Source organism: Cebidichthys violaceus, unplaced genomic scaffold (genome assembly GCF_023349555.1).
Source record: "Cebidichthys violaceus isolate CVI_PGR_0920_01 unplaced genomic scaffold, fCebVio1.0.p SCAF_14, whole genome shotgun sequence".
NCBI classification, from domain to species: domain Eukaryota; kingdom Metazoa; phylum Chordata; class Actinopteri; order Perciformes; family Stichaeidae; genus Cebidichthys; species Cebidichthys violaceus.
The window spans coordinates 8,921,036-8,948,853 of NW_027176307.1; the positions used below are offsets into that span (position 1 = coordinate 8,921,036).

General features: G+C 45.2%; 2 protein-coding genes across 9 annotated transcripts in view; one reads left to right on the forward strand and one right to left on the reverse strand.

Annotated features, from left to right (window-relative positions):
* Positions 1 to 6,152, forward strand: part of LOC137871105 (kinesin-like protein KIF13B) — a 35,469-nt gene extending 29,317 nt beyond the window's left edge. For 3 of the 4 annotated variants that reach the window (XM_068708718.1, XM_068708717.1, XM_068708719.1), the window contains 5 exons: positions 253 to 338; positions 1,636 to 1,707; positions 2,436 to 2,501; positions 3,290 to 4,877; positions 4,967 to 6,152. In XM_068708718.1, the coding sequence (XP_068564819.1) occupies positions 253 to 338; positions 1,636 to 1,707; positions 2,436 to 2,501; positions 3,290 to 4,877; positions 4,967 to 5,217 (2,063 nt within the window). In that variant the 3' untranslated portion in view covers positions 5,218 to 6,152. The remainder of the gene's footprint in view (positions 1 to 252; positions 339 to 1,635; positions 1,708 to 2,435; positions 2,502 to 3,289; positions 4,878 to 4,966) is intronic. The other variant, XM_068708720.1, reaches the window with a different exon arrangement.
* A 3,731-nt stretch (positions 6,153 to 9,883) lies between these two features.
* On the reverse strand, positions 9,884 to 26,193 carry LOC137871103 (homeobox-containing protein 1-like). 5 transcript variants are annotated; one of them, XM_068708711.1, is made up of 10 exons: positions 26,028 to 26,193; positions 23,224 to 23,886; positions 18,355 to 18,440; positions 17,161 to 17,271; positions 14,744 to 14,897; positions 14,454 to 14,536; positions 14,041 to 14,136; positions 12,935 to 13,029; positions 12,106 to 12,189; positions 9,884 to 10,449 (listed from the first exon to the last, which is right to left on the reverse strand). In XM_068708711.1, exons 2-10 carry the CDS (start codon positions 23,877 to 23,879, stop codon positions 10,306 to 10,308), a joined length of 1,509 nt encoding a protein of 502 aa, XP_068564812.1. In that variant the 5' UTR covers positions 23,880 to 23,886; positions 26,028 to 26,193; the 3' UTR covers positions 9,884 to 10,305. The 5 variants fall into 5 exon arrangements, with proteins under 5 accessions (XP_068564812.1, XP_068564811.1, XP_068564810.1 ...); XM_068708710.1 differs by lacking the exon at positions 26,028 to 26,193 and adding an exon at positions 25,480 to 25,921 and having other exon boundaries at positions 12,935 to 13,026; XM_068708709.1 differs by lacking the exon at positions 26,028 to 26,193 and adding an exon at positions 25,480 to 25,921.
* Between the last annotated feature and the right edge of the window lie 1,625 nt (positions 26,194 to 27,818).

Below are 27,818 nucleotides of genomic sequence, written 5' to 3' on the forward strand. Positions count from 1 at the left end.
GTCCTCTTTGTGCTTCCTTTGATGTCATCAGCTCTGTCTTTCTATATCTGTCCTTTTTAATTTGGCATTTGTTGTCTTTGCCAAGGCACCTCAATCCCCCCCTCCCGCTTCAAAAATATAATCTTTTCCTCCTTTCCTTCTGCCCTTGTTGTCTCCATCTCTGCTCCTGCGACCCTCCTCTCCTCCTCTTCCTCTCTCCTCCACCTCCTCCGTCAGTGCATTCAGGCTTTGCTGCGTCTTATCTCTCTACAGTGAAGGCCGTACCCAAGCTGCTGAAGTCGCTGCTTCCAGGTGGGAGGGAGGACGGTCGGGACCAGGCGGCTGTCCGTCATCATCAGGTACACTCGCTCAGTCGGCTCACGGCGCTCTGGGTTTAAGCCGGTGTTCTGCACTCCGTCTTATCGGGGATTTCAAGTTTACATGCATCACTGCAGCATGAATCTAAATGTCCCCTCTACTCATCAGCAGCCGGTCCTATTTCTCCCTGTTGCCATGGAAACAGAGCTTATGTAGACGGAAACACAAGCAATAAACAGATAAAGTGTGTAAACGCCTCAGTGCCCAAGATATGAGGTGATGAACTTCATCATAAACAAGTAATAAAAACTGCTTCAGTGTAGACCTCATATCATTGTTTAAACTTTGAGGCAAAAAACAACACCTTGCTATATTCACCATATATACAGTGTATATATATATGTGTGTGTATATATATATATATATATATATATATATATATATTCTACAATTCGATTGGTTTAGACGAAACATAGTTTAAATGTTTGAGTAAAACGTAAGTATTCCAGTCTTTGTGATGAGAAGAAACGTATCGTGTGTGTGTGTGTGTGTGTGTGTGTGTGTGTGTGTGTGTGTGTGTGTGTGTGTGTGTGTGTGTGTGTGTGTGTGTGTGTGTGTGTGTGTGTGTGTGTCGTTCAGAGCCACTTTGACACACCCGGGTTCTGACTGTAACTGTCTCCACACAGTAGCAGTGATTGACGGGCCGTGTAGTGTTTGTGATCAGAGCAGAAGCTCCACAAACAGCCCCCCCACCGAGACCCAAGCACTCCGCGTGTAGAGGAGGGTTCACTTCTGAGCAGGTGGAACCCCCCCCCCCCGCGCTCCCGCTCCTTCACCGCCTCCTCGCCCACTGATCTCCCGGGACGTCCGCGGCGTCTCGTTGCAGCCAAACACCACGGCGTCTGCTTCCACTGATTGGAGCCTCGAGCTAATCGGGGAGCCGGTGTGCCGCGGAGCCTTGTTGGTGCAGTGTTTGAGGCTGTTGCTCTAATGAGCTCCACCATGCCTGCCACAGGTGTTTGGAAAGGTCAACACGGAAACAAAAAGCCATGGGTTTTGACAACATCAGCAGACTGTTGAGGCGTTGGTGTATCCGATGAGTGCTTGATTATAACAACAATCAGTGCAGTGGATGGATTGCCTTTGATGACTTGAAGTAACCCTCAAGGGCTTGAAATGTTGCCTCAGACAAAATCCAAAATACTTCACACTGTAGGTCTGACTGTGTTTTCATGTGCTGGCTACATTTATAGATAGAAACACAGCGCACACCTGTCCATTCTAGAATATTCAGAGCCATTCCTTGTTGTGCACCTGACGCGTTGTGTCGACTTGCAGGTTTGTCCCGAGCCAGAGAGGGACAGGGTGGACGTGTTTGACCTGCTGTCTGATGGGGGACACGTCGTCCCTGTAGGTCGTCGTCCTGATCCGAGCACAAAGCACACAGAGACCAGAATCAAAGCGCTGCTGTTAACTCCCCCAGAGTCACGCAATCATCCTGATTAATATCCCCAGTCCAACGATTGTCTTGATTTATTAAACATCAAACACAAGAGCTAATCACACACGATATTGATTCAGCTGGCAGATCATATGGAGTGCTAGAGGTGACTAGCATACTGAATAGGGATTCATGCTTGTGGGTGCAATCATAATTATGGTGCAATTACCCGCATTGTTTTTACCGTTTATCATGATTATTTGTCTGAGTGATCTGATGAACAAATATTTTTATTGCACTTTCTGCATCTCATGTCAACATCTTGACTGCTGATCACTACAGTGACATTTCTTCTAATACATTGTGCAGTGACAACACACTAATACATTGGAACAGATGGCCAAGTGGCCTAGTGTAGTCTTCTGTGAGGCTGTCACAGAAGTATCTGACATCTTTTTACTTCCCGTCACAAGCTTTAGCAGCTCATCACTTCACGCACTCTTGTCTAATGAACAGGTTTGGAAATCCACTGGCTTAAATTTTCATCTAATCTCCAGGTGGAACCGGACCCAAATGACACCGACCGGCTCGCGATCACGCCGTGAAATCTGCTCGACGAGCTTTCGCCGCCGATTTGCAAATTTCAGGTTGTTTTATTTCAAAATGTCATTAACCGAGCGTTCCCTTTGTGTCGCAGAGTGTGCCTCGCATCGTGGTGCAGTCAGCCAGTGTTGAAGAGGGCTTGAGCAAACATCAGCAGCCAGTAAGTTCTCCAAACGCACACGGTGTGATAGTGTCTACCAGAAATAATGCAGGACCTCACGTATGTATGATGCATCAGTGTGTCATCTTGGGCCAAAAACAGTTTTTCTGAGCAGGAACTATTAAATCCAACTAAACACTTTTAAGTAGAAACACTTTTTTCATCTGTTGCATGAATGGATGGTGCTTAACATTGAAAAACACTTATCCTGCTTTTATTATTATTTTATTGGATTCTAACCTCTCGGCTGTATTGAGGGATTTTAGCGTCTTGTTTTGGTTTTTACATCCCACAACTTTACCGGTTGGGTTGACTCTCACGGCTCTCATCAACGTTGTTTTCAGTGTAAACCGTTCCATGGTTAGCACCAAACAACAGACAGATGAGGTTAGCAGCTAGCTGGTGAACATAGTGCAGCATTCAGCAGCTAAAGAGCCAGATATTTCCCTCAGGAGGCGGAAGAGAACAAAACATTTGCCAGCTGGACACGACTCCAAATAAAGAATGTTTTCACATCTGCTGGGTGTGTAAATAAGCAACTGTTGCCCATATGAACTTTCTAGGTTGTCTTTACACTTTTGTTCATGATCCACCCCATGTGGCCATACATCCAGGTGTAGGTCTAAGTGCATTCAAATCAGTGATTCAGACTAATTTATCTGTGATCTGACTTGGAGCAATAACAGAGCAGAGTTTTTCAAAATCACTGCTAGAATATGGAAACGGATTTCGCCTTCTGCTGCATTTTGAGTCACTAATACCTCCATTGCCATGGTCTCCCCTCACAGGTTGACGTTGAGGAAATCATTCCTCTCGATTTCCAAACCGAGAGCCCCAGATCTATGCCCCTCCCACCGCCGATCATCCCGGAGACAGAAGAGTCCGCCCTCAGCCCGCCGAGCGGATACGTGTCGACCAGCATGTCTGCAGCCACGCTGTCGGACGTCTACACGCTGAGCTGGGACCTGCCCGAGTCATCCGGCAGCAGAACCAACGGCTTTGAGGTGGTGCCCGATGAAGAGGAAGAAGACGATGACGTGATGCAATATGACACTTACTCTGAGTTTATCCACGTGGACCAATCGGAGCCTCGGGAGTCACTGCTGGTTTTGGACGATGAGGCGGCCGAAGAGAGGACCGACTCGCCCGAACCAGACGATACTCCATCGGATTCCGACCTGAAGAAAGAACCTCAAGAACCTGATCGGTCTCTGTCGGCCCAGTTGATGGAGCAAGGAGAGCCGGATTCAGCTGCAGAATCAGACTTGCTGTGCCAGACCAAACAAAAGCAAGACTCAGCCATTGACCATATTGGATCAGAACAATTGGACAATTCAGAGTCACCTAAAGATTCATTGTTGGTACAAGAGAAAAAAAACAAGCAGACAGAATGTTCACAGACGGTCCCCTCAAAACCAGAAACGCCTCTGACTGAAGAACTCAAGCTAGCTGCCACAGACGAGACAGAAGCTCAAGTGTCTGCTCAAGAAGTTCAAAGTCAGTCTGAAACAATCGTCCCACAGCAGCCCAGACAAGACCAAACAACCCTCAACAGTGCTCAAGATCCAGCTCCACATCTGGTCCCGGCTGTGTCCGAGGTCCCGGCTGTGTCCCAGGTCCCGGCTGTGTCCCAGGTCCCGGCTGTGTCCGAGGTCCCGGCTGTGTCCGAGGTCCCGGCTGTGTCCCAGGTCCCGGCTGTGTCCGAGGTCCCGGCTGTGTCCGAGGTCCCGGCTGTGTCCCAGGTCCCGGCTGTGTCCCAGGTCCCGGCTGTGTCCGAGGTCCCGGCTGTGACCGAGGTCCCGGCTGTGTCCGAGGTCCCGGCTGTGGTCTTGGTTCCAGCTCCTGCCCCATGTGAAGAGTTGGTTCTTTTAGCTCCGCCCAAAGAACAAGCCACTTCTGAGGCCTCAAACCCAGGTGGCCCCTCCATGCCGACTTCATCCTCAACCACAGATGAGGTCCAACAGGAAACACCTGCCAACGCATCAAAGGAAGCCACCTCAGCCCCAGCTCCTTCTCCGCCCAGTGTTCAGACCCTCAAACCTGATGCCTCAGTGGCAAACCCCTTCAAGATTCAGAAAGTCAAGTCTTCAGACCTCAAGTCCTTCCAGCGTATAGTGGGTGAGGAGGAAGAGAAGCCCGCACAGGTGGACCGGACCAGCAGCCTCGGGGCAGGCCTCAACCTCTCTGTGCCGATGGAAAGCCTGGAAATCATCTCGGACTCTGAGGAAGGAGATGCAGCCGCAGATCTTCCCGACTGGCTGAAAGAAGGGGAGTTTGTGACCGTGGGGAACAATAAGAGCGGCGCCGTCCGGTACGTTGGACCCACGGATTTTGCAAAAGGTACCTGGGTTGGTGTGGAACTGGAGGTACCAGCAGGTGAGCACAACGGCACCCAGTCCTGTTGCTTCTTGATGCATTCTACTTACCTCCATCACCAAACGTACCTTTCTCTGTCTTTTCTCCAGGAAAGAATGACGGTTCAGTGGGAGGCAAGCACTACTTCCACTGTAACCCCGGCTACGGCGTGCTGGTGAGGCCGGACAGGGTGAGCCGGGCTGGTGGTAAGCGCCGCCGCCAACAGCAGAAGCGCCGTAGTGCCAACCTGTCTGGATCCAGCCCCAACCTGGCAGCCCTCACCGCTCTGGCCAAAGGCGAAGGTGGCGGGGCATCGACCGGCCGACCGAAAGGAGAGAACCGCAAGTCGTGGAACACTTGAGGCTCACAATCTGCCGAGTGGCTAACTGTGGCGCACACGCATGCAGCAGCCGGTAGACGTGATTATAGGGTAAGCTTTCAGATACGGTTTGATTTGGCCCGATCGACTACAGGCTTCACTGCATCGGGTCCTCCACTGCAAGTTTGGGAGACGAGGGATGATTCAGTCCACACTGCTGTGACAGAAGAGAGAACCCTCTCACCATCACATGTAGCCACAGTATCATACCTGATGCACTGAGGGATTGAAAAATACTGTTTTATCAGAAAATGTAGATGTTTTTTAGTTTTGTCTATGCAAAGAACACTCTTTCCTCAGATTCATTTCAGAGGACTGTCTCAAAATCAGCACATCTGTTCTTTTTAATGTTATTCCACTTGTCAGGCAAAAGAATGTTAAACCAATCTAAACTCCAAAGGTTACGCGACACCTTCACGTGCTCATACTGTATTATACAGCTGCATGTATTGTATGGACTTCCAACATTTTGTACCTCTTGGTATCGTTAGTTTTATACTTGTGCCTTGAAATATACCGACTACTACTCAGCCGCTGTGCCTTACTGATGTACCAACCCGCTGACGGTTTAACTGTTTCACTGGAGCTCATTTTGGCTCTTGAATGTGTGATCTACTGTTTTAGGAAAAAGAATGATCTTGCACTCACTTTTCTGACAAATTCTACTGAAAGTTTGCAACGTGTTTAATCTTATGTCAAGATTGATTGGAAGTGACTTCTTTTTAAATGGAATATTTTGTTCATATTCTACTGTGTGCATGGGGATACTTGAGTGATTATTGGTATTCATTTTTGTTTGGTAAACAAGATATTTTATACTATGCCTGAATGCTTATTTATTTAAAGATGAAGACATATCGAGGGTGAAAAGCAAAATCACCTTCTTATATTAAATAAATTTCATTCTGCTCCTGTCATCCGATGTGTGATCCATCTTTGTAGAAAACAAGATAATGAACACAGGAAGTCTCATTGATATAGCTTTATTCTCTTGTACATTATATATATATATATGTATATATATATATATGTATATATATATGTATATGTATATATATATATGTATATATATGTATATATATATATATATATGTATATATGTATACATATATATATCATACTAAAATAAACACAAGTTAAAAAAATGAACAAAGAAACTGTACAAAAAATGTATATATACTACATCTTAATTACAGAACAGTCTACTGTCCAAAAAAGGCACTAAATTCTGAAATGGGCAATACAGTAATTTTGAACATAACTAGATTGGAGATTGATACAACAGCATTCAGTCCTCTTAGAGCTATATTGGGATGAAGTGGACTCGTAGACCCTGACGCACGAGAGGACGCCCCTTCAGAGTAAGGGCTCAGGTTTCACGTCAAAGATTCATCCGTCTCCACTTTTCTCTGGGAAAAGCACCGAAACCTTCTCGAGCACCTGAGGGGTTTCTTTCACCCCGTGAAACAATTCTGTCGAGCCTGAATGCTCACACCAAATACTGCTGAATTAAAAAAAACAAAAAATGTATACTTGCTAATTGGGCCGTGGCATCTCTCACCCACTGAGGCAATTCATTCAAAAGTGTCTCACAGTGAGAGGAGAACCTCTAAACGCACTGTTTAACACGCAGGACTGTTTGTATGGGGAGACAGCGTCACGCCAAACTCCATAGAAAAGATCAGAGGGTCATACAATCTTAAATAATGTGTGGGTGAGATCTAAAGGACTTTTATATTTTATTACAGCGTAATGAGAAGGAACCTCGATTAACCGCTACACCGCCCAACGGCATGCTGGGTACATCTCGCTCTCCCAATAAAAACAGACCGGATATTCTCGGGACATATTTAACAGTAATTTTCGTGGATATCGTTCATCCGATCTTCTTCCCACTTGGCGGGTGTATTGCTGAGGAGCCAAGGAAGCACAGTGTCGAGTGTGAAGTCGGTCCGATGAGCGGTCCTCCAGAAAGCTGCAAGCAACTAGTCCGTTTAGCGCGGGCACTGGTGACGAGAACTTCAATAGTACAGCAACGAGATGGAACTGCATTATATTTTCATACAAATCTAAAAGGAGTCGGTCTCTAGTCATAAATAATGTAAATGTAGTATTCATTGTGAATGTAACTATTTCTCTGAGCCATATGATGCGTTTTGTACTGTGCGACGTTAAAATCCGACATTTCACTATGGAGTTTGGTGTGGCCTGGTTTCAGGGATTGAACAACACACACTGGGCTTTGATAGAACATCACACGGTAATCTACTGAAATGGTTTTCACAGCAGCCCCGTCACAGCATACTGGACAGTTTCTATTTTTCAAGGAAGGGAAAGTCACACGTTGAGCTTCGTCAACAGCAGTTCTTACTCTAAATAAGGTGCATCATTTTTCATCTTTCACAAAAACAGCTTCCTACCTCCGACACAAACGGGGAGAGACTGTTGTTCAGTCAAATGATCATGGAGAAATTAAAACGCTCGATTAATTTAACAATAAAAGCATGTTTCATTTCAAAACATGTCATTTTTTTTGTACATTACCATTTAAAAAAAATGAGTATAAATACATATTGTTTTTATCTTTCAACCCTTTCTTTTTGAAACAGTTCCCAGTACCGAGTCACTGTATCCGAGCTTGGTACACACAGAAGCGGTATATTTAAATAGGGCTTTACTAGACTACAGACCAGGGAGCCGCTCTACAAGCACAATCCAGACGATCTGAAACACCGTGTCCATATTTGGCTATTTAAAACATGAGGCATTACATAACTGCTTTGTAGAATATTTTCCCAGTTCTCCCAAACCATCACTAAGGCCGGGGTTCCCTTTACAGCAATAGTTTGACATTTTGAGAAATACGCTTATTTGCCTTCTTGCTGAGAGTGAGATGAGAGATCGATACCTCTCATGCCTGAATGCTAAATACAGTTACAGAGAGGTCACAGTTAGCTTAGCATAGCATAGCAGGAGAAAGCGGCTCGCCTGGCTCTGTCCAAAAGTGATTTAATCTTTCAACTAGCGCCTCAAAAGCTCACTGATTAACACGTGATATCGTCTGTATAAGTATTAAAAAAAGGGCAAAGAAATTGTTTCAGCGCATAAGCTTTTGGAAAACCACAATTTCTCTTTTTTTAAACTTCATTATTTTGTATGGCTTTGAGTAGACGGGTTAATTAGTGAGCTCTAGAGATGCTAGCATGCAGATTTAATCAACCATTAGACAAAGTCAGGCTAACCGTAGTAGGCTAACCCGTAGTAGGCTAACCGTAGTAGGCTAAGCTAACTGTCTTCATATTAGCGTACAGACATAACAAGGATCTGTCCTCAAAGATTGTTTTGGAAACGTTAAATGTCTTTGATTCCCTTCAGAGCGGTGCTTTTACCTTTTGAGGCTATTTAGATGAAACAAAGTTGTGATATTCTAAAACATTTCCGGGATGGATTTAGTCGAATTTGATACCACAGTTATTAAAAAAAAAGAAAAAGTATTCTGAAAGCACATTCTTGAGGCTATTATAAAGAGGCATCGTCACAGAACAAATAGTAGATAGCTTCGGGGTATTTTGTCGTCATACGTCTGGCTGCTAATACCTGTACCGACGCGGGCCCGCTGTCGGGTCAGGCCCGCGTACGAGAGGACGACCTACGGACAGCAGTTAGACATCGCTTTGGACTCAGATCAGCTCAGCCTCCCAGCTCTTCGCTCCGAGCGTCTTCTCCTTTGGCATGGATGACGTTTAAAAACAAAGCACGAATCCCTTTATTAGATCGCTTAAGTTTGCTTGATTATCACATTGACCCTACATTTCATTCTCGTAGCCTCGAGTACTTAACGATAGAGTCACTGGGAAGCTAAATAGCAAGGCAGAATGATTGTATATCCGGACGCCGTCTGGGCTAAAAGCACACAGAGGGAATGCAGGTGAAAGAACTGAAACTACTGCTGCTGCTGTTGGATATAAACCTGAACATGGATTTAGACTTTTTTTTTTTAAACTATGCATACTAAAAAGTTTATTGTTGTTCCTTGTTCTCAGGGAGAGAAAGAAAAACTTGAAAACCTGCCGTGTACTGCAAAAAAGTAAAGGTGCAGTTGTTAAGGCCAGCCTCGAGGTTTAAGGCTACTTCTTTCTAGAGGTTTTCATCCAACAGCAGCTCGACTGAGGAGACGAGGAGCCGAGGAGCCGCTCCACCGAGGACTACAGAGGTGGGGTTTCTGTCTGCTGATGAGAGAAGGACAACTCAGCATCCATCCTTCACCGGACAATAGGAGGCTGCATGATCAAAGGGCGACTCTTGAGGGGTACGTAGGTAGAGTGTGACTGAGAACCATAAGAACCATATAGATGTGTGTGTGTGTGTGTGTGTGTGTGTGTGTGTGTGTGTGTGTGTGTGTGTGTGTGTGTGTGTGTGTGTGTGTATATATATATATATATATATATTATATATATATATATATATAATATATATTATATATATATATATATAATATATATTATATATATATATATATATATATATATATATATTATATATATATATATATAATATATATTATATATATATATATATTATATATATATATTATATATATATATATATATATATATATATATATATATATTATATATACAGTACACGTTATTATCTGAGGTTGACGCTGAGGTGAGAGAGACTGAGGGTCGGCTCAGACAACTAGGCTGGACGGGGAGAGAAGAGGTATCCTGTGAGGAGATAGTGTGTTCAGGGGGGAGGGGGTGAGTTCAGAGACACAAATCACAGACGAGGGCCACCATTTTTGGGGGGGTTAAAAGGCCTGGATTGCCCCCTTTTCTTCTTTCCGTGGAACGTTTTCATGGAGATCAGAGAACGTGTGGTGATCCGTTCCTGCCAGCTGTGTCAGTATATTGTGGGGGGGGATTACCTGTAGACTTTGGAGAGGAGAGGAGGAGGGAAGGCTGAGGGACAGATTCACATGGTTTACTAAGTAGCATTATTTCCATCTCTCTTTTTCTTTTTCACTCCTCCTTCTCCCCCCCTCTGGTCCCGTTCCCCCCGTGCAGTTCACTCGTCCTCCAGGGACTCGGTCTTGATGTCGTTGGGGACCCCTCCGGTTCTGGACAGAGCCAGGATGGTGTGGTTGACGGCAGCCATCTCCACGGCCAGAGAGATGGGGTCCTGGTGCTCGCTGTGCGCCGCGCTGTCGTCCTGAGACAGGGACAGGGGGGGCGGGGCGGGGGGGTATGGTCAGGAATCAGCATGTGAGCAGTAGAACCTACCCTACTCTGACTGAGCAGGCCTGTCAAGCTTTGGACTTCTGGGTGTTGAAGTGGTGTGTGTGAGGCTGTGCAAAGTAGTGGTAGTGTCTTTTCTCATCCTTTCCAAAAACACAAGAGCAAAAGTGTAGGAAAGTCATTAAACAGCTAGTGTGAGCTATCAGTGTTAGCTGCAGCAGTAGCCCGGTGTTAGGGCCGACTATAAAGCCCTGTGCTGCTCTTTATTGAATTGAGGAAAGATAACACTAAAAGAACCCCCGCTAAACCCAAAATAGTAAACTCAACGGTAAGTGCTCATGCTAAATGTTAGCAGTGAAAACACAGACGTGTACATCAGCTAAGCAGCCAAACAAGGCTGCGTTACAGAAGAACTGTCTGCTCTTCTTCATCATACTCATAGTGCATATTAACTCCTTATGAAATTGAGTCAGCTGGTAACATTGTGAAGACGCCGTCTTCAACCAACTCGTGTTAGCTTTTATACTCGGCCGGTGACAGTTCCCGGCTACTAATGTGTACCGCTGTCTGAAATCAATAACAAAGAATTCTAATTGGTAACTGTGATCATTGTAAAGCCCAACATGTGCTGAGCGACAGAAGAGAAGGCTTGACAGGTGTAGCAACAGTGAGAAATGGGGGCGAGGCTTAGCACATGATCAACAGTTAGCTTAGCTTAGCATAGAAACTGAAAGCAAGAGAAAACAGATAGCCTTGCTTTATCCAAAAGTTGAAATATCTTTCAACTAGCACCTCAAAGGATCACTAATCAACACGTTATATGTCCTGAAAAGGATTTTTAAAAAGCCACAGGAAGTCTCTTTAAACCTTCTTTAAAACTACGTCTTTTTTAAACTTCATATAAATACTAAATATAAAGGGTTAATTAGTGAGCTTTAGAGGTGCTAACAGGCAGATGTTTTCAAAAAGTCAAAATAAAAAAGTCAGTCTGGCTCTAGCTTCATATAACATGACATCAGGACGATCTCTGCTAAAGATGGCAGTGGAAAAAAACCTTTAAATGTCTTTGATTCCCTTTGAGGCTGAATAGATAAAGATGTAATGAAAAGTGCTCTGCGACTGTAGAGATAAAGGAAAACATGTTGATGTTGTGATGTTGGATATGCTAACTCAGCACATATTAGTCTGTACATTTGGAGGATAATATACTATGATCATACAAGGAGCTGCGAACCAAAAACATGAAGTCAACAATCACAGTAATCGTGAAAAGCTAATTATTTACGGTCAACTGAGGGTGAGCGATGGCATCAAATCAACGTTAACGTGACATGCTGCCTGATTACTGCATTCTGACGGCTACTTGTAATCAGAGTAGACCTGTGAAGAGCGCTTCACCTCTGTGTGAGTGCATTGGGAGTTTCCTTTGCCCTCTCTTTGGACTGTGCATCCTGCAACCACAGGCACCACCATATGCAGCAACAGAATCACTAAAATCTAACCCAGGTCAAGGAGAACCAGATCCTGCTAATAATCCACATGCAGCATTGTGGGCAATGCATTGCGGTGTTTCTGTGCGGGTGTACCCGCGTTGTGGGCAACACGTTGCGGCGTTTCTGTGCGGGTGTACCTGTGTTGGCGAGGTGGGCTCCAGTCGGTAAAGGCCAAAAGGTCGACTGAGAGGTCTCTTGTCAAAATAGGGCAGGTCACATGCCTGCAGGAAATAAAGGGTCACCATTTAGCCAAGTAGAATAAAAATAAAATAAAAATGGAGAAATGAAAACTATTCTGAACGCTCTTCTTCACACTTCCCTGCTTCACAGATTAAATGCGGCCTCTGTTCATTACTCATTAGCTTGAGCGGTCAACTTTAACTTTAGCTGGTTTTACTTTCAGCAGCCGGGACTTCACAGGAGGGTTAGCGTGTTGTGCAATCTAGAGTAAAGCTACAGGGCTTCAGTTGTAGCTTTCTACAATGATACGGAGCGCTGCTGCTTTCCATCGCTCCCGCTTAGTTTCCACTGGTGGCAGGAAAAAGCAGGAGAGAGCGGCCGTTTGTTAATTAATGTGCCTCGAGCAACAGTTTTGGAGGACATTTATATTCAACAGCAGTTGAAGTGTTTTTGTAATATCTCTCGGTGTGTGTATTTGTGAAGAGTGATGTGCCAGCGAACACCATAAGCTGCTGATCTCACTCATTAACGTCAACCAAAGAGAGGGGAGCTAATCAGTGAACTCAGCTGATGTAAACATTTAAATTGAATGATCCGTTTGACTAATGACTGGAATACTGAGTGAAAACAGAGTGACCCTAGGATGTGGAGGGATGGATGTGAGGCTGGTCCATAAAAACAAAAAGAAATATAAACCAAAATGAAGACGCTGAGGCTGTAACAGACGGAGAAGAGATATCTGGTTCACAGTGCTGTCTGGTTTGATGGGTCCCAATCGCTCCCTACCTGCTCTGAGAAGTCGTTCCCATCGATGTCGTCGCTGTTGGAGTGTCCCCCTGGACTCTGGACGTCTATCCCATGACTCTCCAGGATTGTGGCTTCTTGGAGGAAGAGGATGGATTATTAGATTTACGATGGGTCACTGATAATGTCCCTCATTTCATACTAATGGGCAGCGACTCCCCAGCAGAGGTGCATGCAAAGATTGTGGAGTAGCTGAACTTATCTGAAAAAATAGGAACTACAATTTGATTTAAAAAAGTTTTTTTTAACCTCAGTGGCACTTTGTTAAATGTATTGCATATTGCAAATTTGAATTATCACCGCCGACAGTGAACATTGATACCAGGTGATCTAACAGGTGGAGCTACTAAAGTGCTCACTGAGTGTATGTTGACATACTGAGTCAGCTGTAACTATTGAACACTGGGATCAGCATGTTGCAATTGAGAGCTAATTGAAAACTAGTTTTAATAGATAGTTCAACAGTAATAAATAGTTAGCTAACAGTAATGGATAAACAGTTCAAATAGTTAAAAGTAATGGATAAATGGTTGAAAAGTCTAAATTCTGCTACTCTGAACATTTTGTAGGAGTATGACCTGCAAACTTGTCCACACCAACCTAAACATTAACATTTAAACTGTGACATTTTACGATTATCCACTTTTATACAGTTAACAGTGATAAACAAGCCATTTGCAGCTCGTCTGACAGGACTGTGGAGGACAGGAGCCCTGCTGTAGAGGGATGTAAATTAGCACATTAGCACATTAGCACATTAGCACAGGCTTTACTTGCGTCCTCTAGTCCCTCGGCTTGCCGGTTAAAGGACGTTCTATTTTACAAACCTCATTGCCAACTAGGTTAATGCAGGCGGCAAGAGGATTTTTTTTGGTTCACAGCAGTCATTAAACATATTAGGTGACCAATTAACAATCATCGAGCTAATTATAGTGATGGATCTAATTAATAATGAGCCATTCAATGCATACATTTTTTAAATAATTGCTGTTATTAAATATGAAATAGTGGCTGAACACAAAGGGATGTAATCTGCTGCATTCAAAAGTCTTAATTGACAGTGTGGTCCCTCCCTAAAGCCACATTACCAATGTTTGCGCGTCTCTTGATCTCTTTGCGACGGTTGGCGAACCAGTTGTAAACTTTCAGGGAGGTCACCCTCTCCAGATCAGACAGCTTCTTCCCTGAAACAGATCACATGACACTCCGGTCACTCAGTGCACCTTGGATCGCTTCCTCACCATTCACAATAATGCTTTTTTTCAGTCATTTCTTTTTGTTCCAGTCTGTTCCAACCCTGTTTTTTTTTTTTAATCCATCAGCTCCCTCAACGATGCATGGCTGACTGGCTGTGTAGATAGGGAACATCTCCCCGGTAACGTTCAGAATATTTACATCATATACAGGAATATTAGTCACCAGCAAATGAAGCCATTATCAATCACACCCGTCAAAACGTTTGCATTAATTGTTCTGTGGATCCCTGGTTTCTGGGGTTTACCTGGCTTCTGAATGACAGCATTGCAGGCGTTTGCTATCTCCTCCCGTTTGGCCTCGTCTGGGTACTGGTTGTCGTTGAAGTAGCTAAAAATAGAAGAGTCGCAGTGATTAAATTAATTTCACTGCACAAGGACGACGTGGACAAACTGGGGTTGCGTGTGCGGTCCCGGCCGGGCTCATTGTTCTCACAGAGGATAGCAATGTTTCCTCAACTCCATGTGGAAATAAGCGAGGAGTTATGAAACAAACTTCCATTCATCATCTTTAATCCACTGCTCTTCCCCCCCTCACCTCTCCATCACTGCCAGGCACTCTTTTCTCCAAGTGAAGCGACTTCCCCGACGCAGCCGGAAGGTCCCGGGTGCGGTGGTGATGGGGGGCGGGGTTTGCCTCCACTCCATTTCCTCCAGAGGTAACGGAGCTGGCCGCATGTTTAGAGTGGCACCTGGAAGCAGCAGGAAGTTACACATGGAGAGGGTACAGGAAGAGTCATCATACATGACACACACACACTGTCTGCGGGTGAGTTTGTGGCTCGGAAGCTGTGAACATTACAAAGCACCGATAGTGCCGGTTAAAGTCTAAAAACACAATGTAATCATAACGCGTGTAGCGGCAGCCAACAGCCAGAGAGCCCAGAATGCACGGCGCCTTCTGCACATCTCATAACACATTGTGATTATAAACCCGACTGAATAGCGCTGACAAAGACTCGTCTGAAATCACGACCGCAGCAGAAAAGAAAAGCACACAAAAGATTTGATTTGCACTAAAAAAAGAAAACCTCATTAAACAAGCCCCGTAACAGCTTAGATATACATCGCGGGCTCGGTATCAGAACCTCATTGTGAGCACGGCCTAACTGGGTCGCCCAGCAACAGTGCGGGTTATCGAGAGCTGCGTGAGCGGGGCGTCGCTGCTCCTCTGCAGCAGCGATGGAGGCCCATCTCCGTCTGGACAGAAATAGCATCGAGCCGCTTGCGCTGCCGTCGGTGTTGGCAGGGCTCCACCGAGGAACATGCCGCAGAGGACGAGGCGTGGGGGGGGGGGGGTGTCTGGCTGTAGGTCGACACGGCACGCGCATATGTGCACAGGGGGGAACCGAAGCCAGCGTGAGGCCTGCAGTTTTTCTGTGCTGTTTACCAATTGCAGTGAAGTGTGGATTTCAAAGTTGTGTGAGTCGACGCTCATCTGTTGACGTCTCGTCTCCACAAAAACAAAACTACCATAACAGCCACCTGATGGAGACAAGTTCACTTTGGTGCTTCTATGCGTTTCTCAACAAAACATTTGAGGAAATCTTGTCGGACCAAATTAATGGAGCAAGATGGACAAATAATAGAGGATAAAACAACACAACAGAACAGTAAGGAAAGAAAAAGAGCTTCCTGTTTCAGCTCTTGTAGGTCCAGTCTGTCCCTGAACTTTCTTCAAGAACTTCATCATTTTGCTCGATTTCGCCGTCGCCATCTTGTTGATTTTTTAGCATCTGATAAATGGAAGTTAGCATATTTGGAATGCGAAGAAGTGACATAGAGACTCTGTACACGTCTCTGGTAGCGGTAGGGACCTGTCAATCACTGTGTAGCCCCGCCCCTAAATCATACCCTGCTTTATGGTCTGTTTGACTCTAAATGGACCATAATTTACTAAATGAACATCATGCTGTTTTGAAGAAGACTTGAAACTAGAGATTGAGACCATAAACTCATGTTTACAATGTTTACTGAGGTAATAAATCAAGAGAGAAGTAGAGTCATTTTCTCATAGACTTTTATACAATCAGAAGAGTCGCCCCCTGATGGTCAGGAGAGAGAATGCAGCTTTAAGACACTTCAGCATTGTCTTCACTTTTCAGACCCGGAGGTTGCCGCCTGCTAGGAACGTGAAACTTAATGTTACTTGATGTTATTTCTGTGATTCCATGAAAGGATCCGGAGGTGCACAATTGTAAGAACTTCTCTTCTTTCCTTTTAACTAAAAGTCATCTTGAACCCCTGAAGGCTTTTCCCAATGTTTGCAAAAGAATACTTCCCTGTTTTATGCAATAACATAATTACACAACAAGAACGCCTTTCATGTCCGTCCGTGTGATTTTGATACCCCGTCACAGGATGTACATCTTGTACTATCTCATAGACTTCTATACAATCGGACTTCTTTTTACAACCAGAGGAGTCGCCCCCTGCTGGTCAGTAGAGACACTTGTTAAGTATTACGACAGTTCCGCATCGGCTTCACTCGTCAGAACCGGAGGTTGTCGCTTGGGTGCGACTCAGCCTAAAGGCTAACACTAAGTTCAAATTCAGCTCCTACAAACTGCTGCTGTTACAACCTCATCTTCCTTCGTCTCCACCGGCCTCTGATTCACATCCCACTTCAACAAGCTTCCACTGACATATAAGGAGGCCGAGGCATCATATACTGTACATCACATCTCATCTCTGCAGCACATAGAGCACAAGACGCCGTCTACTTCTACTTATCTCATTAGGAAAGTGCTGGCAGCAGCGTGTTTTCCTACTGTGCTTCCCTCTCTGCAATCCCCCCCCTACTGTGATTAGTGAGCCACGCTCCTCTGCTATCTTAACATCCAACTTTAAAACTCTCCAACTTCAGCTTTAAAGTGTTGATTTGTATTACGGCCTTGATGAGTGCAGTGCATGCCTCTTCACAGCCCTTCAACGAGCTGCCCGACTGGGCCGTACCTGGTGTGGTCTTCTCCAGCGTGTACCAGCGGTAGAAGGCCCTCTTCTTCTGCTCGCTCAGGTCGGAGCCGTGCTGCAGCAGCCAATGGGAGATCCTGCTCTGGCTGATGCCTGCAGAGACAGCCAATCACAACAACTAGATTTCAGGACGACCCTTGGAAGAATTCAAGACAGACAGACTAGAGGGGGGGTTCTCTCTATTTAGGTCATGAATGTATTTCTTCTCCCGTCGCTTGTCTCTCACACAGGTCATAGCCACTAATACTGCTGGACACTTATACTTGGACTTATGTCCAGCAGGTTTGCAAAGATGGATACCAATATTTTTGTATTTATTTCACAGGACCTACTTTCATTATAAAATGAATGAATTTCAATCTTTGCATTGTGAAATAGTCAGTGAACAAACTAGGAAACAGTCATGTAAAATATAATTGGGCATAATAAGCCTCATATCTTGATAAATTCAAACATGAAGACAATATTTATGGACTCCTTATCACACAGATTTACATGGCGCTAGTCCTCATTGACGTTTTGGCATCAGAAAAAGGTAACAGATTGCAACCATGGCTCATTATAACTGCCATATCTGCATTCTGTTTATGTAAAAGCATAGCAATCAATCAAATGCTGTGTTTTTAGCTGGAAGTATTGGAACATCCATGTGTATATACGCTGGGTGACTGCCTGGGGACACTAAAACCACACACTTTTGCACTTCTTTTGATGTGTCAGTAATGTAATCTATGACATGTGCCTTTCAATCACTATACCTCTTGTACACTGCTCTGTCTGTGCCCTTACCAATCGTCATGGCTCTACAACTTATACGTCTGAAGATATTTAACCCAAAAAATGGCTTCCTGCCTGGTTTGTTAGGGGACAAAAATGATAACATTCCCGATAAATCCGCAATCCTAAAAATTTTGTATATTTATGAGGTCTGATCAAATTCTAAAATGTTAACAAAAACCTCTGATTTGACACACAAAGACCCAGCTGTAACATCATGAAACCCTGCTAGTGCGTCCATGTGTTGAACTGAGATTTACGGTAAGCTCCTGAACCGTAAGTGCACATATTATTAGCTGACGACATTTTCTAACTTTCTATAAAAGAAGCCGCCCCACCTCATCTTCTTTGTATTCTTTGTATTGCAGGGTGTCAGAGTGTGTCGGTGGCGCTACTAACCGGTAACTTGTGCCACCACGGCCTGAGAGATCCTCCTGTTCCCCAGGAACGCCTTGATCTCCTCTTTCACCAAGCTGCTGTCCCTCCTGCAGACACACAAACAGCACTTAGCACAGCGTCGGCAGCCACATCTGAAGAGCCGGGCTGGGACTATGCATAGGGAGACATCCATCCAACAGCACGTGAAAGCACATTCAGTAAGGTGAGGCGACACTTAACCGACAGACTGACATCTAAAAGATGGGTAGTGCACATTCAATGTCCCAACGGCTTCTTTATGGCCAGAAAAACACCTTTTATTTTCTCACTATTAACATGCATTTACATCAACATTACATCATTTGCTGCCGTGCCCCTTCACAAAGTCATAATAATCAAATCTCACCATATTTGTGACCAAATGTATCGATATTGATACGATATTATAGGGTTGATTGTTAGGGATGCGCTGATACTGACTCAAATATCTGGACTGGGTATAGTGACAATGGGGCTGATCTATTCAATTCAGTTCTATGTTTAAATACATTATATACTAGAATTTTAGTTATACATTTGAATTGTGATTACTGTTAATCTTGAAGATTATTCACCACGTTGCTGGAGTACAAAGTATTATTTTGATAAATAATAATTCAGTGAATGTATAACTATGTATTTATTTGTGTCATTGTGTTGTAAAAGGTTATGAAAGGAATGCTTGAATCCAGCCTGATGTTGCCTTCCCCGTCTCTCCCACACAGTGAGGATACAGCTTATTGATTAAACACTGGGATCAGGTTCGGTACTCAGATGGGTGTATCCCTAGTTAGTGCTTTCACTAAATAGTTACACAAGGAGAGTTTTTGATGGGAAATGACAGCACTTATTATTACCATATTACCATATTACGTAATCCAAAATCCAGGGCTGTCCTCGACCAAAGACATTCTTAGTTGACTAGCACTCATTTTGGCAACTAACTGATGAGCTGATTAATCAGCATATCTGTAAAACTCTTCACAAAGTATCACACAAAAGCACCACTTTAAATGTTTACCAGAGAATAAGTCATCCAGCATGAAAGAGAACAACAAAACTCCTGCACTGAAGAAATCTTAGTGGACTAAGAACAAACCCAACAATAGAGGGGACGGTCCTACCAAACAGTCCAGTCTCCCACCACAATATGGATATGCTACACTTCTATTACCAGCACTAGTTTGGTATATTGTACAATAACTGAGTCACATGTCAGATAATCTGGGTTTTTTTGTATTCTACCTATTCATAGGAAAACTACAAAAACCAACGAGTCCATGATCATAACCTACGGTGCATTTAGACAGCATCATCCGTCTCTTGGTCTTTTCTTTTATGTCTTCATCACATAATCAACGCAGCATACAGAGGGAAACAAAAGGGATGAACTTTCGTTCAAATTGTACTTGGCGGACACGTTCCCACCGCCTTAGTCCTCGGATGGTGAAACAGAAACATGCAGCGACTTGCAGGAATGGAGGGTGGTGAGTGAACATGTGCAGTCACACGGTGTACCCACCCTGCTTCCTGGCTGGGAGCCCGATCCCCTCCCTGATGCATACACAGGGACACGCGCACAGCCGCACACCCACGAGCACAGGGCTGCCTCGGCTTAATGCCTCATCCTGGTGCACACTGAACACCTGTCACATGGGTAGAACCGCGTTTATCCATACCAACAGTGCTGCACACTTTTACCGGAAGGCATCTCCAGTGCCCCCCCCCCCCCCCCCCCCCCCCCCCCCCCCCAACTTTTAACAGCACTGGAGCTCAAACCCTACCATCACAGCATTCTTTGGACCTGTCGGTATCCCAGATTCACACGGTCGAAAATGGAGAGGGCCCGAGTGCTCCGCTGGTGTATTTCTGAAATGAGAATGCGTCACGACTCCTTGACATCCTGCATCAATATCCTCCACACCAGCCTCTTGCGGCGCAGCTAAAATTAGAGCTCCAAAAACGCTGCTTGTATCGACACCCGCTGAATCAATGGAGCACAAGCTGCTGTACGAGACTGAGGAGGAGTGGGAAGTGAAGGAGGGAGGGTGTTGTGTGTGTTGTTGGAGGCCAACTCAAAAGGCCAAACCCCTGCAGAGACACCTAAAAGATAGCCAAAATCAGAAGGGCACCGTGGGACGGTTGACCCAAACCGCGTGTCCCGCCCCTGCAGCCACACCGCCCTGCAGGCGGAGCGGACGAGGGCGAGGGCTTTTTGACCGCCACTTCACTTCAAACATGTGGTTTGATGCAGACCAGGACCGCTAGCGCAGCGATGAGGACAGAGGCTGAGCTCTGAATGTCTATTCTTATTCCCACTGTTCAGACGGGGCAGCTGGGAGGCAGCAGGAGGGCTGAGCGGAAGAGAGAGTGATAGATTATCATCACTGACACGGTCACAATAATGGGTGTAAAAGAACATGTGATACCCAACTAATTTTTTCTTCAATTTAGAAACCATAGTCTGAATATAACAAGTGGACGTAGTCACTGTGACGTAATCCCTCAGTTGGTGGACTACGGTTCTGAAGCCTCGAGATGGCGTTATGGCCATCACATCTTAGTTTTTGGCCATTGCCATCTTTGGTTTTTGGGTTTGCACCATTTTGGTTTTTGGCTGTCCCCCTCTTGGTTTTTTTCCAACCATAAGTGACACAAACGGTGGAGCGGAGTCCAACCGAACACATTTTAAGGCGACCAAAATGGTACAATCATCTCTCACTGCCTAAAAACACACTGTGAAAGGGTTAAACTTCTAAGACGAAAACATGGACAACTCTCAGACTGGACAACGCTGTGTTAGCAACCTGTCGATCACTGTGTAGCCCCGCCCTAAAGCATACTCTGCTTTATGGTCTGTTTGACTCTAAATGGACCATAATTTACTAAATGAACATCAGGCTGTATTGAAGAAGACTTGAAACTAGAGATTGAGACCATAAACTCATGTTTACAATGTTTACTGAGGGAATAAATCAAGAGAGAAGTAGAGTCATTTTAGACTAGACTTCTATACAATCAGAGGAGTCGCCCCCTGATGGACACTAGAGAGAATACATGTTGAAGTCACTTCAGCATTGTCTTCACTTTTCAGACCCGGTTGCCACCTGCTAGGAACGTGAAACCTAATGTTACTTGATGTTATTTCTGTGATTCCATGAAAGGATCCGGAGGTGCACGATTGTAAAAACTTCTCTTCTTTCCTTCTAACTAAAAGTCATCTTGAACCCCTGAAGGCTTTTCCATGTTTTATGCAATAACATAATTACACATGATCTCAACGTCTTTCATGCCCGTCTGTTATTTTGATACCCCGTCACAGGATGCACATCTGTATAAAGCACACGCTGTACAAGACAAATGTAGTACTCCTCAGGACTGCCATGTGATCCAGCACTCTTGAAAGAAAATGTCTGTGCAGACACTTCACCTTTTCGGTTTCTTCTGTATTTGTTGGCACTATTAGTTGCCATGTGCAATTCCCCACTGGTTCATAAACACAAACGTGAACAGCAGTGAATGCTCCATTCTGCTTCTGTTGTGGTGCTTACTGCAGGCGCTCAGCAGATCTAGAAGGTCTCGCTGTAGCTCCACGCTCCTCAGTAATGTAGCTGAACCACCAGGGCTACATGGAGCCCCCAACAACTGGGACTGCTCAGCTTTGGTCATCTAGCAAAGACACTACCAGTGCACACCTTCTCCCACATCGCTTGTTATCTACGGTACAACCACTGCAGCACACCAGGTAACCTCTCTGCCCCATGTTCCAGCTGCATTTGCATCAGAGCCAAACTAATTTAATGACGGCTTGGAACGCATCAATTATCAGGTCTTTTCATTACACGACCTCGCTCGCATAATCACAGACTGGATAAAAAGCTGAAACGTCTACTCCCAATAATGAAAACTAATGTAACCTCAAAAACAGACAAATGCACTTACTCTACCTCCATAGATAGCTACTCTGTTCTGAGTCTTTTTTTACTCAGTAGCTCCAGCACAGCTACAAAACGTCAAGAATAAACTGTGAACCTCAGCGTTAATTAATGCCGAAGCAAACAGAAAGAAAAAAAAAAAAAAGACATTTTAACATAAAAAAAGAATTCCACTAAAAATGGCAAACTCCACCTGCTGATGAAGATCATGGGATCTGATCAAAAGCTCAGGAACTACATTAAATTTGTGGTGAGATTCTTCTCTCAACTTCTGTTTCCAAAGTCAAGAATGAACTCTGAGCCTCAGACTTTTTTTTAAAAACATGTACGATACCATAAACGTATTTGTCCCCATGGGGAGCTTTGTCTTGAACTGAACACTGCACACATGACAGGACGTATAGCTGCCTCCATAGCAGCAATAACAAAGAAACTCATGCAATAAGCCCAACACACACAGTCCTACAGCAGCTGCACACAATGGAGCTTCAGTGCTGTGTAGTTAACCCTAACATAAACTGTGCTTTCTTGCCTTATCGTTACAAGTATCACCGCCAATAAAGACGATCGCACCGACTCCAACCAAGTGGCCACCGTAAAAAAAAAAGTTTTTTAAATCAATGCGAAAAGAAGGATAATACTCATTAATGTTGCACCTTTAGTGCTTTCTTGTGTGCTTTAAATACAAGAACATTTTGTGAAATGTGTTATTCCATTCATCTGCTGTTCATTTCATACAGCAAGAACAGTGTACTGAGATCTCTCTGCAGTGAAAGAGGCCTTTCAAATCAGCAAGAGACGACACATTTCAGCTAGATGACCACAATCTCGGACAATATTGTGTCTTTTAAAGTAGAACAACTAAAGCTTTCCCAAATAAAGTTTTGGAGCTCACTCCACCTCCATTACCACTGACCTCATCAGCTCCTCCACCTTGTCGTCGATATCCAGGTCCTCCTCTGTCGCTTCGAACCCGAACGCTCGCGCTGCCGCCGCGCTGTTCACCGGGTATCTGGGCGGAGACAGCTTCCCGTTGGGCGTGGCAGCCAGGCTGTCCCGGCCGTTTTGCGACAAAGCCACCAGTGAGACCGGCGAGGGCAGGATGGCGGACGGCGGTGGAGGGCCCGGAGGCGGGGAGGTGTCGTAGCTGTTGCTAGGGGAGGGCGAGAGCCCGCCTCCGCTGCCGAACTGCGTCTGTGTGGCGGTGGAGATCTTGGACGTGGTGGAGGAGGTGGCTGCCACCGAGTGATCGCCGGCGACGCCTTCGCCTCCATTGCACGTCACGGAGGAGGAGGTGGTGGTGGCGGTGGCCGCCAAGGCAGTGTTGCTGTTGTTGGCGTTCGAAGCGGAGTTGTTGGCGCAGCCGTTTGCCCCGCCCACTCCGTAGCAGGACGAGGAGGAGGAGGAAGAAGAGGTGCGGCGGCCGAACTTGTCGCCGTGCTCCCGGTCCAGCCGGTCCAGAGTGTCGAGGGCGTGCAGGATCTCCTGCTTGCTCATGCCGCTGCGACGCAGCCGCTGCAGCAGATCTATCTGCTCGATGGTGAAGCGCGGCTCCTCGCTGAACTCAGACATCCTGCTGCTGGATGAGAGACAAGACAGACAGGTTGTGAGACAGGGGAGACAGAGGAGGGAGGGAGGGGGGGGGGGGGAACAGGAAATGCAGGGGGAAGTTAAGGACAGCAAGTAAGTGAAGATGAAGCGAAATAGAGATGGAGAAAAGGAGGAAAGTCAGGCAGAAATGAGACAGATGAAGGGATGGCGGAGGCAACGGGAGGATTAAGTCGGAAAAGAGTGAAAAAGGAACGCCGTTGCAGAGAAATGAGAAGGATGGGAAGAGGGGGAGGGAGGCAGAGAGAGGTAGCGGTGGAGAGTCAGAGGGGGTGAAGTAGAAAGAGAGGGGTGGTGAAAACTGCTAGAAGAAAATAAAGAGGCAGCAAATAAAAAAAGGAAGACAGGAGCAAGAGATAAGAGTGTAAAAGAAAGAAAGAAAGAAAGAAAGGAAGAGGGAGGGAGGGGCCGGGCATAAAAATCTGCTATTTTTGGGAACCAGCCGGCAACGCGCACAGAGTCACCTTGACAGCTGATGCTATCTTAACATTCTGACTGCCGTTCTTTAAGAGCTACAACATATCCCCGGCTCGGCGCGCCACCCACGCTTTGTGTTTTTCATAAGCAATTTGCAGTGCTCAAAATCAATGCGACTAGAATCAAGACTGCGGCAGATTTTTTCCATCTTCTTTGCCAGCCCCGACCTGTGCTGATATGATAAACGGTTTAAAAGGGGTCACGGGCATTTGATTTTCTTCTCTACATCTGTGCGAGTTGAAGCTGTGCAGAGGACAGGAACATCCAAACATCACTTGATTATGTCTGCAGTGTTTTGAAGTTATTGTGAAGGGAGATGATATGACCGCGGTGAATAGAATAAGCCTTTGAAAAGGTCTGTAACCCCGAGCTTTAAAAAGGAAAAGAACAATCGGCAACATTTCAGATTCACACAAAGGGAAAGTCACTTTGAGTGGGCACTGAAACACATTACTTCTGTACCACAGGGTGGCTGAGCAGCACCGGAGAACATTAACTAGTTTCTTGAGTGGTTCATAGGCAAGGCTATTAATGCCGTAAATCATTGCAAAACCTGTCACATCCGGGGGGGGACAACTGTCACACTGGTTACTTTAGCCTGAGCATGCAAGTGTATGCACTAACTGCTACAGAGCTGCAGGTGTTGCAAGCAAAACTGAGCATTTGAAATCATTAGCCATCCAGGGTCAAGTATTTACAAAAGTTAACTATTCCATTTAGGGTGGGTGAAGTGGTTGACACACACACACACACACACACACACACACACACACACACACACACACGAACACAGATCCAGCCTGCTCTGCTTTACTGTAGGTCACAAAACACAACACACACCGGTGATGAGTTTATTACGAGCGACCCTGCTTCTACTCTCTAATCAGAAGGCGAGAGCCGCTAAAGAGGGCCTGTCTTTGACAGATGGTACACCAACACACCCCTGACGGATCTGATAACAGCGCAAACTAGTTCTAGGACTCTGCAAAGCTCACACTAGAAAAATAAAAGAAATCAGAGATAACCACAGCCGACAAATCACGTTGAGTTTTGCATCATGCAAGAAAAAAAAAAGAAGCTTTCTTACCTAAATACAGGGCGCGTGCATGATGTATCAGATACTCCCAGTGTAAAGCTAACTCGTTTCCTAAATTGTCCCAACATTGACCACAGCTCGCGGCACCTCTTCCCCGTCCATGCGTGTTTGTTTTGCTGAGGACCGTGGGCCCCGCGGGGAGAACGCGGATCCGTCTCTCGTCTCGACGCTGCGGGAGAGCCACCGGCTGATGCCAGCTTTCACGCCCTTCGCTAGCGTTAGCAGACGTGTCTGTGACGGACGGTCAGTGCCCAGCGTAACGTTACATTAGCCACCTCGCAACCCTCTAAAAACCCAGAATGAGTCCCGTCATTTCCAGCAGCGCTGCGTGTATACCGAGGACACCAGGCATCACGGAGGACGGCTGGAAACCTAACATATGCTATGTCGGTAGCGCTCGCGCTGTGGAATGATTAGCATAACATGCTAGCCGTGCCAACGCCGATACTAGCTGATGTTAGCCGCCGCCGCTGGCTAGCGGGCGTTTGATATTAATAACATCACTTTCACCGTTGTATTTCTCTAAGTACACGACTTACCTCGGTTCAAATCGTCCACTTAACCATTTAACTTTGGCAACTTGAGCAAAGACCCGCGGCGTCTTTTACTGCGGCCGAACAATAACGCAATATGATTACAGTGCCCTGTCCGACCCCTTTCCAAGGATTTCTAATCAGAAGCGAATTATTTGCCTCTCTGCTTTGTCTGTCTGACAACAGCCATATTGACAACCAACACCTCCGAGTAGCTACGAGGGAACTGTAGTTTTACTCTCACGTAGGGTCTATACCACGCTCCGGCGTTCTTTACACTAAAAACTACAAGTCCCCGAAACAAGGGCGAGACGGGAGCTGATGGCTCACTGATCTACAGTTGTCACAGAGGGCGATGCAGTTTTTAATGCGACCGCAGCGGCGGCTCCCGCTCTGCCCCGCTGCTGCCGCTGCTGCTGGGGGGTACACTGGGAACGCTGTCCGGCTCTAGAGCCACTTGTCCCGCCCGGGTAGCACCTCAGCAGCCCCCTACACCGCCAGACATAAGTGAGGTTTGACAAGTTGTTCAGGCATTTCACTGATATGTAATTGTATTTTGGTAACAGAATAGTTTTTGCCCTATTTAAAAAACATTTTATTTCTTGGAAATGGAAAATGTTGGGCTACTCATTAAATTGGTGGTGTTTGTGTGCGTCATGGACCCCTAAAGTGACACAAACTAGACCACTGTCCCCCATGTGTATGAACCCAAAGATCAACATAGTCATACATTCTGTCATTATGTTACTTATGCATGGAATTATAGTAATAACATATGATTCCCCTTTTTCTAGGGGCCCCCTAGGACCCCACTTTGAAAACCATTGCAGTAACCAACCCGAGGATCAGGACTAGGAGAACATCTGAAAACGCAATATATGGAGACATCCTATGATGAATTATGTACTGATTGTGAATGTAAGAAACAGAAAAAAAGAGCAATCATAGCATCATCTCCAAAAGCAGAGTTTTATTTACATGACGGGGCTAAGTTACAAAACTTGCAAACGTATAGAGACCTATTTACATATTTTTAGTGCTTAATATGTTTCAGATGGGGCCGATCTGTTTGCTCAGCTGGTTCAGGAGGAAGACGGTCAGCAATGAGAGGAGAAATTAAAGCAGCTCTGGAGGGGGAAATGGATCCAGGTGGCCAACTTTGCATGCGCATCAATTAGACATTTCGACTGAAAAAACTCAGCCCGTTTAAGTTAACCATTAATATTTTTGCTGTGCTATTTCTGCTTCATGTCAGCCTGCTCAGCTGGTGCAGTTATACTCCTCATATCAGTCATATCAGTTCAAAATGTATATCATTTAACAAAACATATCTTTAAAAGTTAGAAATCTCCACTTCAGTACTTACACACACCAAACCTTCCCGTTTTATTCCTCTTTATATTCTGAAGGTTTTTACAGAGGAGTTTACTCGTATATTAGTCATAGCCTGACTTATACAACATGTTATTACTGAAAACATGACTATTTAGGAAGCATTTTCTAATTTATGGAGTGACACAAAGAGATATTAAAAATATGTCAACAAAATGACAAAAGAATTTTGAACCAGGCTTTATTCAGTGTTCAGATTTCTGTGCTGGAAATTCAGCAAATTAGCACACATGTAATACGATAATGCCGCATTTGCATATTTAAACATAACATCAGAAAACTAGTGATACAAAAACATAATTGTCATAATTGAGGTAGTTAACCATCTATCAGTGAAAACGTTGACCCTGTTCACCTTAACCACAGAAGGGGCTCACATCGATGCTTGCTTTGGTAGTGATGGTC